The sequence below is a fragment of the Urocitellus parryii genome, chromosome 2 (assembly GCF_045843805.1).
Source record: "Urocitellus parryii isolate mUroPar1 chromosome 2, mUroPar1.hap1, whole genome shotgun sequence".
Lineage (NCBI taxonomy): Eukaryota > Metazoa > Chordata > Mammalia > Rodentia > Sciuridae > Urocitellus > Urocitellus parryii.
In genome coordinates, this window is record NC_135532.1 from 115636401 (window position 1) to 115653528 (window position 17128).

The 17128-nt window shown below is 42.0% G+C and overlaps 1 protein-coding gene across 3 annotated transcripts in view; it reads right to left on the bottom strand.

Moving 5' to 3' along the window:
- The window catches only part of Mme (membrane metalloendopeptidase), a 79498-nt gene that overhangs the window by 32644 nt on the left and 29726 nt on the right, over positions 1 to 17128 (bottom strand). For all 3 annotated transcript variants that reach the window (XM_026392914.2, XM_026392916.2, XM_026392915.2), the window contains exons 4-12: positions 14488 to 14649; positions 13612 to 13692; positions 13417 to 13512; positions 13186 to 13304; positions 11703 to 11768; positions 4197 to 4331; positions 2249 to 2350; positions 653 to 789; positions 451 to 544 (exon numbers count right to left, since the gene is read on the bottom strand). In XM_026392914.2, coding sequence (XP_026248699.1) covers positions 451 to 544; positions 653 to 789; positions 2249 to 2350; positions 4197 to 4331; positions 11703 to 11768; positions 13186 to 13304; positions 13417 to 13512; positions 13612 to 13692; positions 14488 to 14649 — 992 coding nt within the window. The remainder of the gene's footprint in view (positions 1 to 450; positions 545 to 652; positions 790 to 2248; positions 2351 to 4196; positions 4332 to 11702; positions 11769 to 13185; positions 13305 to 13416; positions 13513 to 13611; positions 13693 to 14487; positions 14650 to 17128) is intronic.

Genomic DNA, 17128 nt, shown 5'->3' on the forward strand with positions numbered 1-17128 from the left:
ATGTCCCTTTCTTTACATAACGTAGGTATAGCCTCAGAAAAGCTTTTGAGTTCTAGTTCTGGCTAGGTATAGTGTCACTGGACTGTCCACATCAAGGAAGTCCATCTGAGCTAATGTCCAGGGGCATTTGAAAAGAAATGACTCAAGAAGGCACCCCTGCAACAGCTTCTAGCAGAATCACAACTGACACGGATGCCACAGTCTTCCCTGAACTGCTCACATAATCACAGTTAATGCCTTTCAGGGCCAAGTGACCATCGTGTCATAGGACTGACAAAGTCCAGGAAGACCAACCTCTTCCTAGCCATCGCATCCTCAATACAATCACCAAGACCTGGCAGCTTGTCACTTGGCAGTGATCACCACATCCTAGCAGTGGACACATCAAGCCTTCAATACCAAGAGCTCTTTATGCTTTAAGTCTTAAGAAAAGAGAGATTTTTTCTTCACCTTGCGGAAAGCATTTCTGGACTCCTTGTAGGTTCGGTTGAGGCTGCTTACAAGATCCATTATGAACCTCCAGGACATTAAATTTTGAAGATCTCTGTATAAAAAAACCCACCACCCAGCAACAGAAAAGATGAGGCCGCAGAGCTTCTACAGAGTGATATGAAATGCAAACTTTGAGGGTGCAGCACCCTGACATACCTACCTGGCAGAATATTTGGTAAGAATAGGCTTAAGTTTGGTTAAATATTCTGGAGCATAAACAACCACATCTTCCTCATTTGGAATACTAATATTCACAGTTGACATGATTTCGTTTGTGAAATCTGACCAGCTGAAAGGCTGGAAGAAAAGCAGACACAGAACATTCAGTGATCATGCATTTCTCTTCTGGGCTCCGAGATCCCATTATAGTCAGACACTCAGATATGGAGGGGTGTCAGCCGCATCATCACGTAATTATCACAATGGCCAGTCTGCATTTGTTTGGGATATTTCCTCAGTTGTTTTGATCAGCTTTTGAATAAAAATTAGTTCTGTAACCTGATTATTTAGATAGCAGAATTCACTAAAGACCAGACACAATGCTCACAGAAAAAAACAATCAGAAAATAGAAGGAAAAGAAAACATAGCTTTCAAACTAAAACTTCAGTTTATGCAAATACAGAAAGATGTATAGTGTGTTTTGTCTTTGTACTCCATATAGGTATGGTTATGTCAAAATGAATCTCAGTATTATGTGTAACTATAATGCACTCATAAAAAAGTGGGTATTAATAAACAGGTCCTTGCAACACAGTAATGCACCTGTGTAGAGATCCTGCTGCAAATGAAAACATGCTTAGAGCAGAGGTATGGGATGCTATGGAGCCCAATAAAAGGGCAGGTTTCAAGCTATTCACGTCAGGCCCTTGAACATGTGGTCAGTATGTTCCAGAAGCTAAGTTGAAAGTTGCCAAGAGATGGAACCTAACATTCTTTAAATGGCAAGTTGAGCATGCCTAAGATGGTCAGTATCTCGGACCCTTCGCTGTGCACACACTTAGTAACTTAGGGTGCTGTTCTGTATTTGTGACTTCCACAAAACATTCCACCAAACACATTGCATTAAAAGTTCTATATACAAAATGTCAAACTCAGTACATTACACCCTTTAAAAAGTCCTCATTTATGAGAATCAGTGCCTGAGGGAATTCTGTCACCAACTGTGGGAGTTCCCACGTTTCCATGGGTATACCTCATGTCCCATCTGTGTGCATCATCTAAGATGCAGGAGCCACTACCCAGCCCAGGGAGAGGTGACTGGACGAGAGCTAAGCAGGGGAAGCCAATAGCTGTCCAGAAGCAGAATCCGAGAGACAATTCTCCTCTCATTTCTGCCTCTACTTCTCTGTCATTGTTCTGAATTCCACCATGGTGGCTGGATAGGAATCTGGAAAGTCCTGTGACTTCCCCATTTTACTGTCTGCCAGCCAACAATCAATGACAATAGCGGTCCCTCAGCGAGGGATCTTCTTATTGCCTACCTGCCTTGAGAGGAATTTTACCTTTGAAATTCATTCTAACTAAATATAAATACGCAATAAGCCATCACATAATATATACTTATGACTTCAGAGAGTTTTTCTTCAGGTGCTATCACAAACTCAAATGGCTGGTGTCCTCTAAATTCATTCTGGAGTTCAGTTTATTTCAAATCAATAAGAAATAAGCGAAATTCTAAAAAGATAGTATTTTATATGGCAGGTTTCAATTTTAGGAAATGGTTCAGGAAGAGGGCACATAAAATTTGCTACTTACCTTCCCATTGATCTCTAGTGAAAAGTTATTCTGCATCTGGGCCAGTGTCATTTTGTTATAGAGAGCCATTGGGTCATTTCGATCTTCAGGTTTAGACGTTGCCTGTGGATATAATTTTTGATCATTGTTTTAGAACTACGAACTTCTTTAGAAAACTATCACTATGAATAACAGAAACAGAAATATAAGTATGATACAGTTTGATTTGGTTTCTATATTGTACTTGTTTTGTAATTTATTTTGTTTTACAACAAACTTAAGAGATTTTGTGTATAGTTAGTGGCAATTATTGACATCTGGTTGCAAATGAAGCTTAAAATTCTTCAAAAATATTTTGCTAACTGCCCAAGCCATACAGGCGACGTATGCGGGCTCTGGTTAATGGGCAGCTCAGTGGTCTCTGCATTGTTTCATATTATGGCTTTTTGGGAGAGAACTCAGATACTCTGCCTCTCACTCCTAACCTATCACTCAGTACCCTAGTTGAAATTTAGCCAAGAAAACCAAAGTGCCATAGTGGCTACAAGTTGCAGCAAGTGGGACAGAAAAGTCCTAGCACAGCCCAGAGCCAGGCCGTAAGCCGAGGGGAACAGCAGCACACGCTGCTGTTGGGCCGTCTTCTCGTCCTGCCCAACTTGTCCTGTGTTCTACTTTTTTTCCTATTTTTTCCCATTGATTCCAAAAAAAGGAGAAAAAAATTATGATAGTAACTCCCAATTAGTTGTCAAAATGAGCAAAAGCAAATTTAAGTGAAAAGGGACAAAAGGTGAAGGCTTAACTGGGAAATATTCCTCAGTGACAATGGCTCCAAAGTCCCCTGTAGGTAACTTATTACTCATTTACCAAAAACAGGTGTCACTGAACATCACCTGCAGGCAGCACGGGTGCTGAGCACTGCTTCAAGATGACAAGGACCCAATGCCAACCTCAGAATTCAAAACGAGGCAAAAATGCAGTCCCAGAGAATTCTGAGATGACAGAATTACCACTGCTGAGCCAAAGCTGGTCAAAAGGGGACATGGGCTGGGAAAGCGGAAGTGGTAAAATCCCAGGGCAGGAAACTATTCTCCTCCAGCAATTCAGTTCCCAGCAGAGAACCACATGTCCCCGATCACACTGTCATGCCTCATGCCTCACGACGGTGGTTCAATGTCAGCTGCTGCTCTAGGCAGTCTGTCTCTGATTAGGGGTCTGTGGTTTCATGTAGCCCCAGAGTGCCCTCCCAGATCTTCACCCAAGATTCTGATGAGGCCAGATGGCAGCAGTGGTTGGTGGGGACCTGTGGGTGGAAGGTGGTTGTTTATAATGTCACTGAGCTCTGTGGTCTTAGACCGAAGCTGAGCAGGGGGTCAATGAGTAACCTGAATGCCCCATGGACCACAGGGTCCCTCAGTGGACTGTCAAGAAGAAAGTGCAAACTCAGACTCCATGAGCGGAGTGTGTCTGGGGCCAGAGAAAAACACATCCGATGGCTCCTTGGCTGCTCTGGTGGTCCTCGGTGAGGCAGCCTGCCAGTCTGAACTCAGTGGTGCCACACTGACCATGAGCATGTGCACTTCTTAGCAGATGGATGGAGACTATTTTAAATTATAATGTAATAAAATTGTTGAGAAAACTAATGTAGCTTTGCATGTATCTGAGTCTCAGGGCATCTAATAGTCTAACTGTGATGGTAGGATCTTGATGTAACCACTTATAATGATTAAGTGCATCTTGTTCCCATTTGTCAAATCTAGCATGTCTCTTGGATGCTGAGAACCCAATTTATTATAAGATCCTATAGCTCCAAAGATCTTCTAGAAGTCAATGATCCATCACCATGGTAAACATTTTTATCACTTGGTTAGAAAGTTACACTTTTACCCTTAAACTATGATAGGGGAAAGAAAAAAAAGGGGGGGGGGATGTTGACATTATTCAGTATATCAGGAAAAAATTGTGTTTTTACATTGGCAATTTCTTTTTCCAATTCCATAACTCTATTCATTTCTGAAGAAATCTGCTTTTCATCAATAGGCAATCCTTCTTCCAGACGAATCAATTTGGCCACAGAAATCATAAAATCCACATATGCTGTACACGCCTGCAAGAAATAAACAGCAAATTGCTAGAGAAACTTCTAAATATTCATCATAACTCTTCAGTTAAAACTGGTTTTCAATTCATGTTAATATTTGGTAGCAGATAAAGCACAGTAAAATAGAAATCCTATCCTAAGTGCCAGAAGAAATGACCTGCACAGATTCTTCGAAGGTCGATGCGTCTTTTAATTAGAGCTTAAAGCAAAGTAATAAAGTGTCACTTTGAAAGTACTAAGTAATTTATAGCTATCAGCAATTAAAATAAAGCATGATCTCATCTTGTTTAAAAATTACTCAAAACTGAACTCCCTGGCACCAGCTTTTCTTCTGGTAAAGCAGGCAAATATTACCAAGAAAAACACACCATACAACTTGGGGCTGGGCCAAGCCTCCTATATTCCAAGACGGGGTACCTGGGGGAAGGCTAACGTGTGTGCCATGAGGTGCTTCACCTTTTCAGTTTTGAGAGGGTTTTATATTCCTACTATTCAATCAGAAGTGAAAGAGGAACCTCTGCTGCCTGACTGCCATGTCCTGAGCTGCTCTCTACCACCATGCTCTTCCGCCATGTTGTTCTGCCTCCACCAGAGTTGTGGAGTCGGCTGACCATGGACTGAACCTCTGAAACCACCTTAGACTGTACTTTAAACACACCTAAAATTGACATGGAAAAAACTCCTATGAGGGCAATTAGGTCTTGGAGATTTCATATTTGCTCATGTGAAAGGACTAAAAACAGAAGTGAGCATGTATAAATCTGAGCATTCACCTGGGCTCACCATTACAGATAATGGTGTCGGCTATGTTTGTATCAAGAAAATTAAAGATGGTGGCATCACTGACCCAATTAAAACCACCTGGGTGGAGGATCTTATTGAATTCATTAATGGAGAAAATATCATTGGATGGTGTCACTATGAAGTTGCTAAGAAGTTAAAGGAAATTTTAAAAAGAAGAATTCTTTACCATGAAGTTAACAGAGACTACACAGGCATTTGAAATAGGATCAAGGTCAAAAGCTGGAAGGTTGTTCACAAAGTTGGTGCTGTAAGAGGGACACTTGATCTGAAGGTCAAAATGTCCTGCCACTGTGGAAGAAATGGCGTGAAGAGAACCCAGAATTGAAACACAGTGGACATAAAACCAGACTACAAAAAAACTTAAAAAAACTTAAAAGAATATTAAAAATACCCAAACATGTTTTTTACTGAAAATTTTAATAATAATTTTAGGAAGAAAAAATGTTTTATATCAATACACAAAATAAAAACTGTCTTAAAATTATTATTCCACAGTTATCTCATGCTTATAAAGTTTCCTTTTTGATGTTTTTATAATATACACATTATATAATACATGTGTGTAATTTGTAAAAAAAAATGTATAATAAAGTTAAATAAAAAGTAAATAACAACAAAAAAAGAGGAATCCTCATGTTGCTCATCAGCGTGAAGACACATCTAAATTGATAGTAGTTCAATATCAACCTAAAACCAATAGGGAGATAAAAATATTTGTCAAACAAGGGTTAAGCAAAATGAGCTGGGCACAGTGGTGCATACCTGTAGTCTTAGCAGGTCAGGAGGCTACGACTGGAGGATCATGAGTTCAAAGCCAGCCTCAGTAATGTAGCGAGGCTCTAAACAACTCAATGAGACCCTGTCTCTAAATAAAATATAAAAAGGGCTGGGGATGTGACTCAGTGGTTAAGTGTCCCTGAGTTCAATTCCAGTATGGGGAGAGAGAGAGAGAGAGAGAGAGAGAGAGAGAGAGAGAGAGAGAGAATATTAAGCAAAATGTATTATTATCAGTGTGGAAGTCAAGAGGTTTAGATACTGCCTGCCTATGATCTTTATCCCTGTGGAGAGGAGCCCTTTCCTTCCATGAATGCGCAGTAATTATCTAGGACTCTGCCTAGCCTCTCATCTATCGCCCAGCTACTCAATAGCATAAACTAGTTTTCAGCTGTGAGTCTGTATTAAAAACCTAGTCACTAAGGTAACAGGAATGAAAAGATAATTTTATATATCTTCTTGATAACTCCATTCTTTTCCTATTAAAAGGTAATCAGAACTCTTGTTTTGCTTGGGAGTAAATAAGTATGTCTGACTTCACAACTCATGGGACCAACTTATTCCAAAGTATAAACACACAGTGCTTTGAACTAACTGTATTTCAAAGCATACAAATCCATCTGCCTTCAGCAGGGAATCACTACTGGCTATGAAGGAGATGGTAATGTGAATTTTCCAATATCAATGTACTGAGATTTTCTTTCCTATATGAGATGCTTTTTTGTTAATGAGGTGAGCAAACAATAATAGGATCCTCCTGAGTGCTTTGTTGCTTCTACTTCAATATCTTTTATCTTCCCAGATGTATTTAAAGACCCTGGGACTTGGGTGTAAGGCAAGCTCTAGAACTCTGGACCATGCTTCTGGCCTGCCGAACTGGGACAGTTTCTCAGGAAGCTGGTTGATATGGTCTCACTACCTTCTTGGATGAGTACTCACCTAGCTCTGTGGAATACTCTCTCCTCCTTTACCTACTCCACTGTGACTGATTTGAACCTATATCTTAGCATTTTGATTATCTTTCCAGGCTTCTGGAATTATCTCATAGTTGTCAGAAATAAGCATACCACTGCAATTAAATCCTTTTTACAAGACATGATTCTGCCATAAAGATTTAGTTTTCTTTCTTAAGATGCTGGGATAGGGAAAAGGCCAAAGAATTTTAATTGCCGTGATATGGGGAGAAAGTATTAACCCATATTTAAACATTTAATAGTACACTGGCCAGGTTATTTTAAAAATTGAATTTTTCTTTCTTTTCTTTTTTTTTAAATGACTGAGAGAGTATTTAGTTGTCAGGACACAGGCCAGAGTCAGTGGCTGTGATGACAGGCCTAAGTCAGTTTCTGACAAAGATAGTCAGTGATACTTTGGTTAAAAAAGAATCCACCAAAATATCTATGTAGCCCTTCCTTAAACAAAACAAAATAAAAAAAACTCCAGCATATCCCAGCACTTATAAAAACAGTTTCAAAGGGGTAATTGGTTTTAAAATGTTAGGTAAAATCCATATAATAGCAATCTTGTAGGGCGTTAAATCTCCCACTCTTAATGAGATATTTACTAATATTAACACCATAGATTGCTACTCTAATCAGAACTATCTCCATTCTACAGGACCAGGCAATGGGATTTATAAACTGGCTTTTTACTTCTAAAGGGGAAGCCTCCCTGGAAAAAAAAAAGTTGATGTTCGTTAGAGTTACCAGAGAAGAAGAGAGCAGTGTCATTGTCATTTGATTGCTATGCTTCAAAATTTAGTATGGTTGCTAATAAATGATAGTAAGACCCAGGGAGGAAGAGGAAGCCCTCCAGTCTGGCTGGCTGATATCTGGGTACCTTAGTGAGCCAAGTATCTGTGGACCAGGGGTTTTACTTCCAGAGACTCTGTTCAAAGTACCCCAGGTCTTACTAATTTTCTGTCTTTCCTTTCCTAGGAAGAAAACCTATATAGGGAAGTAACTGGGAAATCCTGGAACAATGCTATTCTTAGCCACTGAGGCTGGGAGATACTTAAGTGTTGCACAGGAAGTGTGTCAGGGGAACACAGGAATATCAAGCAGGAAAGATATGTTTCCTATCAAAAAGTCTTGGGTACTTCCTGGTTTGAGTAGCATGTTGAGTAGCATCCAGCTTTCCAGCAGAGAGACTCGCTCCCCACAGAGGAACTGCAAGGGCACAATCATTTGGCACCCCTCTGTTTGGAAATGAGAAAAAGCTCATGCACAAGGCCCTAGGTTCAATCCTCAGCATCACAAAAAAAAAAAAAAAGAAAGAAAGAAAAAGAAAAAGAAAAAGAAAAAGAAAGAAAGAAATGAGAAAAAGCCTGAACCCAAGCAGGACTCTAGGGAAGGAGAATCACAGAACCTGAGAAGATGCACCTTGGAATAGCATGGGGACTGTCTGGGGTTCCATCAAGTTATCAGAAAGAACCAGGAGATTCATACAAGAACTTCTAAGGCTTATAACATATGTTTGGAAAGTTGCATGTAGACCTTTTTACAAACTGGTATTTGAACTGATTCTGGACAAGAAGGCAAATGACCATTCATAAAGATGAACAAGTGGTTTGAGATTTCTACTGTTCTTTTTAAATATCTGCTGCCCTTGTACTTTTAGTCCTGTGCAACTATGTTAGCTTTCTCTTTACAGAGGGAACAAAGAGCCATGGGTAGTCTCTTTTTCTCTTATACTTTTATTCTAGATTCTACAACTTCCCTCTACTTCTAGGGAGAAAATGGCCACATATCATCTCTATCTGATCAAAAACCAAAAGTTCACATTTCTATTATTGGACAATCTATCTAAAATTTTAGGGCACTCAGGAAATAGAAAACATCTTAGTTTTGATGTATCCACAAAATAGTAGCAAAGAGAATTCAACAACACCTTAAAAAGACCAGTCACCATGATCAACTGGATTATCCCAGGGATGCAAGAATGATTCAATAGACATAAATCAATAAATATGCCACACCATATTAACAAAATGAAGAGCAAAACCAACACAATCCCTCCATAGATTCAGAAAAGGCACTTGACAAAAACCCAATATACGTTCACCATAAAAAACCCTCTAAAATCATAAGTACATAAAGAATGTACTTCAGTACAGCAAAGGCCCTATATAACAAGCCCACAGTTAACATCATGCTCAATGGTGAAAAATCGAAAGCTTTCCCACTTAAAATCAGATACAAGACAAGGATGCCCCACTTAGATTCAACATAGTCCTAGAAGTCCTTGGATATAATATAGTCTCTTTTGGTTTTTGATTAGATAGATAGAGGATACTTGGCCATTTTCTCCATAGAATTATAGGGAAGTTGTAGAATCCAGAATAAAACTACAAGAGAAAAGAGACTAATTCACTCATGGCTCTTTGTTCCTTCTGTAAAGAGAAAGCCACTTGCAAACAACATAGCCCTAGAAGTCCTAACCAAAGCAATTAGATAAGAAAAAGAAATAAATGGCATCTGCATAGGAAGGGAAGAAGTGAAACTGTCTCTATTAATCTCACATACAGAAAACCCTGAAGACTCAACCAAAAACTTTCAGAACTAATAATAATTATAAAAATCAACACAAAAAAATCTGTTAGCATTCCTATACACAAAAATGAGATATCTATAAAATAAATTAAGAAAACATTTTACAATAGCATTAAAAAATGGAAGTAAATCCAATCAGGTCTTAACAGAGCAAGATGACATTTCCGGCTCCTTTACATTTAGCTGGAGCCATAGGGCAATGTGCTACAGAATGGAAAGTATGCAACTTTAAAGGAAACTCTCTACCCCATTCCTTTTTTTTTTTTTTTTCCTGTGGCCTGAAGTGTAAACACAGCCTTGGTGAACCAATTGTGACCAAACAGAGGGACATGAAACACCAGGTGAGCTATGTGCAAGTCATGGTGTCAAAGAAAGCTGGTCACAGAACTTCTCCTGATGCAGAGCTTGCCCGCTCCCCTGTGCTGACTGTCTGCTTCTGGACTGGAGCAGAAGACAGAAATAATCTTCGTTCCTGCTTGAACTACTGTATTTTTGAGTCTTTATTATTACAGCATAGCTAAGACTCAAGTATTAAGCAAAGCTAAGTATCTCCAGGGACCCGCAAGTTCATGAGTGTCAATGAACATCTAGAACTGGAGAATAAAGGCTCTGTCTGAAGGGAGCCGCGGCAGCACGGCTCTGCCCTGTCACTGTCACTTGAGAGCGCAAGCTGAGGGTTCCACTCCTTCCACTTTAAATTATCAAGTACAAGCAAGTAAAATCTTCTGACTTCGTAAACAACTGACAACTACCCCCAAAAGAAGAAATAAAACAAACAAACCCTGCAGGTTAAACAAAATGCCTCCACATCAGATCAGGCCCCAGTCTGCACTCTGACCTAGGCTGTGGAATGACACTAAATATAAAATGCACTGCCACCTCAATAACATCTCTTTAAAAAGCAAAAAAAAGAAACTTTACCACCTTGGCTGCCAGGTGTACCTGGATATCAGAAATGTAAAAATATGAAAAAAAAATAAGTGTCTTTGGGTTGGAAACAACTGATGTTCATAAGAGCGCAATCCTAAATATGAAAAGCATCTCAGTTGATGATTATGGTAACACAGTATAATGAGCCCAAATCCCTTAATCTCTTTCAAATCCGAAACAGGAAACAGCTGGACATCTCTTAGAGCCAATAGCTGCAACCCACACAGTAATTAGACAACTCAAATCTCCTACACTACTGGACTCTCGCACTATTAATTGTGGCCATTGATATAATACACTGCATACCTTTTGCTTCATTTCAATGTTGTGTCGCCACTCAAAAAGATACCTAATTAAGCAAAATACAATTTCTTGCTAGTAGTACTTCTTAATGTATCATGCTTACCTGGGACGTATTTTAATAATTTTTATACAGTATAATCCGAAACCACATGTTTTTTACACTGTGCCTTTTTCTGTGGGACAGAAGCAGCATGGTCCAGTCATTCCCAACCATTTGGTTGCACTAACCTCAGAATGTTAGTCATATCAAACACGAAACTTAAAAATGACCATTCTTTGAATTAACTTTTAGATATTTATAGGTGGATGGGCAGTGAAGTGATCTGAAATCTGTAACATTTTTGTCATGGACTAAACTGCTCTTAGTTATTGTAATGGTCATAAAAAATAGTTATGATGACTGTGAAAAAAATAACTAGGCAAAATAAGTATAGACATTTAGCTAATAATTTTAGATAAGAAGCAACTTCAATTAAACCATCACACTGTGACCCACTAGGACCAACTTAACTTCCTTCTGGATTGTGGAATTATGAGGAAGGTGTGCAGGACCAACCTCTTCCCTGGTAACTAGGAACACACAACGTTCCGTTCCTGGCTTTGCCTCCTGCTGCTCCTGCCATCAGTGATGCAGGACCTGGTCAGCAGCCCCAGGAGGCAGGGCTGGGAGGCAGGTAGGAAGCTCCCCAGGATGCCCAGCCTGTCCTGCAGGCTAACAGTGGGACATGATGTCCACAAACCAGCTGACCAGTTAGTCAGGAGGGCATGCCCCTGACTGCACAGTCCTCAGAAGAGTCCAATGGGAATGTTCTAGAAGGGTGACTTTCATTGCATCAATAGAATCCCTGGTCCTGTCAGAAGTAGTTTCACTATCAATGTGTGATTTTAAGTGTCCTGAGTAAAAGAACATGAGAAGGTGTTTAAATTTGGTTCTAGTCCTTTTCATTGTCTGTAGGGTTATTCCAGATGGTTCTCTAGTTTGTTTCTGATTGCGTTTCCTCCTCCTTTTATTTACCTCTTTGTAGATTCCGGTGCATTCATAGTAGTCCATGGAAGGGAGGCCAAGTCGAGGTTGGTCGAACTGTAAAACACACACCAAGGCAAACATATCACTCAGCAGATGGGAAACAGCTGGACAGAATACAAGCATGCCTGCTGATGTGCGTGTAATACCAGTCGTCTGGCTGCTTATGAGGGTGAGGGTCAGAACCCAGTACAGGCCTCGTTGGGAGACAGCTTTCCCACTGCTCACGGTGTTAGACGCAGGGGGAGTTAGACAGTCTGGAGGACTGGCTGTGGGTATGCGAGGGAGACTGAAGAGTACTCAAACAGAAAGTTTGCTGGGAAGGCTTCCTAAGTGCAGAGCAGAAGGTACAGGGCCAAGGAGTTCCTGAATCATACACGCGCAGGTCTTCCCAGCCTCTGACACTCTGCACCCTCACTGGGAGACAGTTGTTCTGTTCCCACCCTTGGTTGGGACCCGCTCATACCCTTTAGGATTATTTGGCAAGCAGGTGGGGTGGGGGCGGGGACAACCTCGAGGGCAACTCTAGAATCTTCAGCTGGTGTGAATTTTGCAGAAGCTTCACCAGCTCCTCTACACAGAGGGACGGGTAAGACTCCTTCCGCCCTCCCCACAGCTGTTCTGCTCAGGACTGCAGCAGGCAGAGGCACAGCAGGCAGAGGCACAGCAGGCAGGCGGGAGGAGACCCAGTGCGGTTCCAGTGCATCTGCCCACTCCAGGAGCCCACGGAAGAGAGAGCTGGGCACACACCTGCCCACAGCTCCCTGTGCACCACGTGGTAAAATGGGTACTCGGGCACATCAGAGCCCTTACGGGTTCAAGTGAGAACCCCAGGAGGCACACAGGGGTTCAGAGGCACATCAACCAGTACAAGAAAAACCCACCTCAAAGGAATGTTATAGAAATAGCCAAAAGGCACCTCCACATGAAGGGCCCTGCTCCTTCCCCTTTTAGGCAACTCCTAAAATGAATAGTATCCCTCTTAACAATCCAATAAAACCATTTAAAAAGAATAACATTTGGTTTACTTGAGAAAAAAAGTACAGATATTCTTCAGTGAGAACCAAAAGTGTGTTCACAGTCTACATTGTTTTTGAAAGCAATGAGGCATTTTTGGCTTCCAGACCTGCACTGTGTATATAAACCAAAGCATGCTCTTTCCATGAAACATACAAAGAAATCAGGGGCTCTTCTCAGTGGGAGGAGCCTGGGGCCTCCTCTTTCATTTATTTTATGAAGGGAGAGGTATTTAAAACAGGTAGCAGAAGTGAGAGGTGAATGTTGGAAACATGGCATTAAAAAATACTTTCCAAATTCCAACGCCAGCTGTCAGCGACAGTGTGAATTTCTGACCCCTATGTAGAGGCAGTCAAAACGAAAACACACAGCATTTCTAAATACTAATAACAACGGTGCACCTGGAAGTTTTATTGCAATTTAAAGATCACTCTGGCTGTCTGCTACACAAACTTACATGAATTATATGGTGTGTGGAGTTCTTATCATCCGTGCCAATAAAAAAATTAATGAGGACTTTTTTCCCATATTTAGAATTCAATTGTGCAATAGATTTCTCAGCTGTCCAAGATGCACCTAAAGCAACGAAAAGAGAAACATATCTTTAGATGCTTTAGTTCATTCATGACATCATAATAGATTTCATGTGGAAATTATTTGTTTAAAGAAAGAAGGAAAATGGCCTTACCGTATGTTTGTTCCCAGTTTTCTGTTGCTACGGGCCACCCATAAATATCTGGTAACAGTTTGAGCAGAGGCTGCCCGCCTCTCCTATCAATAGCAGCTTTTGAAAACAATGAAAATGAATTCAATGTGAAGTCTATGCACATTTCGGCACCAATAATTGCACACTCTTAATGAAATCAAAAGGAAGGGCACTTACTCTCATTGACACAAGACCTGTACAATGTTTTGGCTTTCTGCACTGCGACTATATCTTCAGTTTTGGGCTCCTGGAGGACATCTGAAACAGGGCATGTGATAAAATGCATCAATATAATTGCTCATTTGCAGGTGTAATCCATGTTTTAAACACTGGTGTAGTAAGAAAACTCGCTGTCCTCTCTCCCCATCCCAAACCCTATAGGAAAAACCAAAAACCTGGGTCATTGTCCTTAGCACAGAACTGGGGGTTAGTTCCATGATTCAAGTCTTTTAAAAGGAAACGAAATAATAACACAGGGGAATTTAGAATGTAATAATGGATCGTCCTTTGGATGGCTGGAATATAATAACCTTCATGTGATTGTACTTTCACTATTTCAAATCAATCAGATGATTTGTTCTACTTGTTTGAATATTAAAAAATAACAATTTTTTTTTTCTACAAAGTCACTTCCAGAAGAGGAGAGAACAGAGGCTAAGGATAGTAGGGAGTAGCCTGGCCTTTCTCAATTTCTCAGGGGAGACAAAGCTTAGTAATGTCCTATAGCAACTTTAACACAGAGCTAGGGTCGGGAGGCTATGGAAGGTTTTCAGTGGCAATCCTTTAATTGTTTTTCCTTTGGTAAAATGCATCCAGATACCATTTCTAGGGTTGAAGGAGTTTTATCATGAGCGTGCCTACAAATGAAAGCAGAACACTAAGAGATGCCAAAACATCCATTCCAGTGTGGGCAGCCTGCACAGTGGCTCAGGGGTGGCCCAGGAGCCTGGAGGAATTACCAACTCGGATGTTTTGTGACGCTCACAGTTTTATCTTAAAAAACCAGATACCTGAAGAGCGATTCCTTGATGCACCAACACCGTGGCCACTAACCTTTGAGAATAACTTCCAGCTCATCTCTTAAAATGTCAAAGTTGCTGTACCGGGAACTGGTCTCAGGAATGACGTTGCGCTTCAACCAGCCACCACAGGCGTATTTGAAAAAGTCTGTACAAGGCTCAGCTGTGGCATCCATGTTCTGGATCAGTCGAGCAGCTGCAAGAGCAGGGAAAGGGCGAGAGAGGAGGGGTGTGGATGAGGAAGACGGTGACACCTGGCTCCTTCCATGATCCCATTAATGGGACTGCTGCTCCTCTTCCACAACTGTCACCTCTGGTGGCTTGGTGAAGGCCCCCTAATCACAGTCCTCTTTCCCTTGACCGTAGTTGGCTTGTTTTATTCTTGAGCCGACTGGGTCTTCCCACCCTGAGTCTCCCAACAGCCTTCCCCCAAATAACTGAATTTCCTGCTAGTTGCTATTTGTGAAGAATGAAGAACACAAGTTGTCTCTGCTCTGACTCTCTGGGCCTGGAGATAACACCATCCCATTCCGTGCTGCAATAATGTTCAGGGACCTGCTCTGCAAGGTGCTGTGACTGCTGAAATGTCTCTGAGACTCTATAGGACGTAGGGTGGCTCCTGGATTTTTATCATTTTAGTGAGGCTCTGAAACCAGTTATTACTCTTTGGATCTTGTTTACGAAATTTTTGCAATTCAAATGTGCATCCGCTTCGCCTATGTTTATGTAGAGCCTGCCACATGAAATTGGCTGTGAGCTTGTTAGCTTTTCTCGTGTCCACTCTTTTATCTCTGGGAACTTTGATGAAAATGCAAATCCCCCAACACGCAGCCTCCGTGGTGTGCAAGACACTGACTGCTACGTGTGGCCGTGGGTGGACAGATGGGAGAAATGCAAAGCACCGTCACCAGAGATGAGAATGTGGCCCCGTGCCCGAGATGCCTCCTCCCCGAGGAGAGGACACCCTCCTACGGCTCCCCTCACTTTCTTTCCCATAATAAGTTGAACTGTTTTGCAATGAAAACAAAAGAGCAATTGAGAATTCATGGGTATCAAGAGAATATAAGCTCTCGAATGAGCTTTTGAAAGTACTTTGCTTTCTGAATCAATTAATTAATTAAAAACTTCAAACAACTGCTGAGCCGTGTGGATTTTTCAACTTGGTTGGCCAATCTGTTTTCCAGCTGAGCCACAAACCCCCACTTCTAACCTCCCTTTGGACCCATCCGCTTGTTGACCTCAGGCTCCGGCTCCTGAACACCAGGCCCAGACTGCCCCTAAGCCAGCCTCTCCCACTACAATGCTTCGGTGGGCAACAGGATCGTTATCACAGCCTCCCTGTGTGAGATTCTGGGTAAAATGCCCTTGAATTGTTCCAAATTCCTTAGCTCTTTCCAGTACCTCTCCTCCTGTGATCAAGGTCAACCTAGTTTACATCTTCACTCCTTTTTGACTAAAAGTCACCTAACTCTTCATTTTGACAGTCCTGGAGGCCCCCTCCTATCATTTACACATCCCGGTTATCTTTCGTACATTACCAAAGGACCCTTCTGCACTGGCCACAACCTCACTCAAAATGTCAACAGCTTGTCATTTCCCAAGTTAAACTGCAAGTTCTTTAACTTGACCTCCAAACCTTTACCAGGAAGATCACCTTTCCTTTTTCCCTCTCAGCACTTCTACTCAAACTTATGCTCAGCGATGAACCTGCACAGTGTGCCACCAACTCACCTGTGTGTCCCCAACCCTGTGCCTTTGCTTCCATCCCCTCACCCATGTCTTCAACCCCTCTCCCATTCTCTCCAAATTCCACCCAGCATTCCAGGTCCAGCTCATGGCCCGACTCTTCCCAAAGCTTCTATGACTCTACCCTACAAGAAACACCCGCCTCCCACCCCCACTCCTCCACCTTTCACGCTTAGATGAGGTCACTTTTCCAACGTGGACACCTGCTCTGTCTCCCAGCTATTCTGGGGATACCACCAGTCTCTCTGTACACCTGTCCCCTAGCTCTCAGGCAATAGGGCAGGATTATGTTTATGTGCAACCACCCCCAGAGCCCTCCTCTCCTTCTCCCTGTCCCCTCCCCTCTTCCCAGGTCAGGTCAGGTCTTGCTCATGGTCTGCAGACTCCCTCCCATCCCCACCCTGCACCCCAGGTTCTACCTGCGCCTTTCACCCAGGCTGTGGCCCTGGCCTCTCCCACCCAGCACACCGCACCCACAGGCTGGTTGATGTTCTCGGAACAGGGGCAGCCTGTCTCTTCCACTCCGCGGCTTTGAGTGTGGACCTTTTACATTCACAATAAAATCCAGATTCCATGCATATTCAAACCCCAGTAGGCCTAAGGAAGCTTCTCTGAGCTTCCTCACGTGAGCTGTCTGTCCCAATTAAATGAATGTATTCAACTTCTGCCAAGAAATACCTGATCATTTTTTGTTCTGTAATTTTGACCCTGTTGCCTGAGGCCCACCCCTGCTGATATATCTTTTTATATTTCTTCACCTTTTGAAATTTTAGGCACCTTCGGGTCAAATCATTCGGCTCCACGAAAGACCTCCCTTACCCACCCATCTCCACTGGCACCAGTCTCAGGTTTGGGTGCCAATTCCTCATCTCCTCCCCAGACACATCCCCGGCTCTCTCACCCACCCTAACACTGGGCTCAACCAAGAT